Source organism: Gossypium hirsutum, chromosome D10, assembly GCF_007990345.1.
Source record: "Gossypium hirsutum isolate 1008001.06 chromosome D10, Gossypium_hirsutum_v2.1, whole genome shotgun sequence".
NCBI lineage: Eukaryota > Viridiplantae > Streptophyta > Magnoliopsida > Malvales > Malvaceae > Gossypium > Gossypium hirsutum.
In genome coordinates, this window is record NC_053446.1 from 60002442 (window position 1) to 60004516 (window position 2075).

The following is a 2075-nucleotide window of genomic DNA, read 5'->3' on the forward strand; positions in this document are numbered from 1 at the left end:
TATCACATTATTCATTGCTTTTCATCAAAGAATTCAAGTTTTCATATGATTGTCATTTGATCAATTAAGGACAAAAGAATCAAAAGAATCTTATAAAATGTTGAATAAATATAAAAAAAATAATCAAAAACACCCAATTCAGCTTTGGATGATATAATCATTTGTATAATATAAACGAGGCATAAGTAAAAAAAATAAGAGTTAAAAAAAATTGGGATTCTTTAACCTTGTTTTAGTAATGACAATCCACCAAAGTGGGGGCGGAGAACACAAGAGCTGATTGTTGTTGCTGCTGCTGTTGCTGTTGCTGCTGCTGCTGCTGCTGCTGCTGTTGTTGTTGCTTGGAAGCAAAGGAGAATTTCGGTTCCCGATGATCGACATCATCGGAGGCCGGAAGATTGAGATCCAAGTCCAAAGACAAAACATTCTTCGGTTTCTTAGGTTGCTGAGGTTGTTCCAATGGCGTTGCCACTTTCAACGACAACGCAGTGTTAGCAGCAACAGCACTATTACTACCACCTCCTATGGACCCTCTGTGCCTTCTCATATGTCCTCCCAAGGCTTGTCCCGATGTAAACTCCGACCCACAAATGGAGCATTCATGGACCTTATTAGGCTTACCATTATTATTATTGTTGTTGTCTTTGTTGCTATTCCCATACAAAACCCTATTGTTAATGTTATGATTGTTGTAGTTGTTGGTGTTGCTCAATTGAAGGGAAAGAGATGAAACGTTGTTAGTCTTCATGAATTGTTGTTGTTGGTGTTGCCCTTCTTCTTCATCCGATAACCCTATCGTCGTCGTTCCCGCCGTGAATTGTCGTATTTTCTCGTCAACCGTAGCTGCCGCTTTCGGTTTCTTATGACTGGCACGATGACCGCCGAGGGCTTGGAACGAAGGGAACGTCCGGTTGCACGTTTTGCACTCGTAAACGTAGTACCCAGCCTTACCGTTCCCGTTGGAAGCGGCTTCCATGAACCTTCTGCTGTTGAATTTGTTGTAAACAACCCCGGGGTCATGTTGTTGATGCGGATGATGATCGTCGGGTTGTTGCAATAACTTGGGGGGAGGCTCCCTAGATTGGCCTTGAGCCAATAGGATCAAACAATTAGCCATGTCTTCTTCTTCCTCGGTGGTGCTATCTTGGTAATTATCGGAGGAAGAAGAAAGTGACAAATATTCACCATAGTTGTTGTTGTTGTTCTCCATGTTCACAACATTATCGCCATTGAAAATAGAATTGTTTGAAGCAATGGCAAAAGGGATAGGAGATTGAGGCCTTAAACGCTTGGTTCGCTTACCTTTAACGATGATGTTGTTGGTTTGGTCTTTAGACCCCACTGGGACTTCCTCAGGTGCTTCCATTATCTTCCCCAACACACCCAAATATAAAAAAACAATGAAACAAATAGGGGGAGAAAGATAGAGAGGAAGCAAAGGAGAGGGAAGTGGGGTGCAATATATAACCAAAAGGAAAGAAAGAAAAAAGGACATATATGATAAAAAAGAAGAGAGAGAAAGAAATGGGCTTTTAGGGTCAGTTTTGGAGTCAAAATGGGGGAGACCCCAATGGAATAGTAAAAAGAAAAAAAGAGAGGAGTAAATAAGTAAGGCCAGATTTTGTTGAGCTGACAAAGGATTAAATGAGGCAAAACCAAACCAAGGGATGTAACTGAAAAAGAGGCAAAATTAGAAGAGTTGTGGGGAGGGTTTGATGAACGTAGAAGTCCCGTTTCACACTCTCTTTCTCACACTTTGCCAACGCACTTCACCATTAACATTTTAATTAACGTCAACAAATATTATAAATATTGTTGTATATTTCAAGTATAGCAACAATTATTGGTTCTGTATCCATATCATCCCATGCTTTGCTACACGATATAAGCGTGCTTCCACTTACCTTTTGCTCTCTTAATTACATTTATAAACCATATGGTCCTTTCCTTTAGTTTGAGTGAGAGAATTTGTTGAGATCCAGATTTCATCCCCCCGGGTCAAAACTGTAAATCAACCCTTCCTATCATTAGTTTTCTTCAGGGGCTAAACTGCAACTTTCCAACAATTACCTTTC

General features: G+C 40.3%; 1 protein-coding gene across 1 annotated transcript; it reads right to left on the reverse strand.

The window, feature by feature from the left end:
- On the reverse strand, positions 1–1583 carry LOC107915788 (zinc finger protein ZAT5). Its single transcript, XM_016844974.2, has one exon. The coding sequence runs from the start codon at positions 1493–1495 to the stop codon at positions 233–235; it is 1263 nt and encodes a 420-aa protein (XP_016700463.2). The 5' UTR covers positions 1496–1583; the 3' UTR covers positions 1–232.
- Between the last annotated feature and the right edge of the window lie 492 nt (positions 1584–2075).

Coding starts and splice junctions, on each gene's coding strand:
- LOC107915788 (XM_016844974.2), bottom strand. CDS start 1,495: ATGTCCTTTTTTCTTTCTTTCCTTTTGGTTATATATTGCACCCCACTT.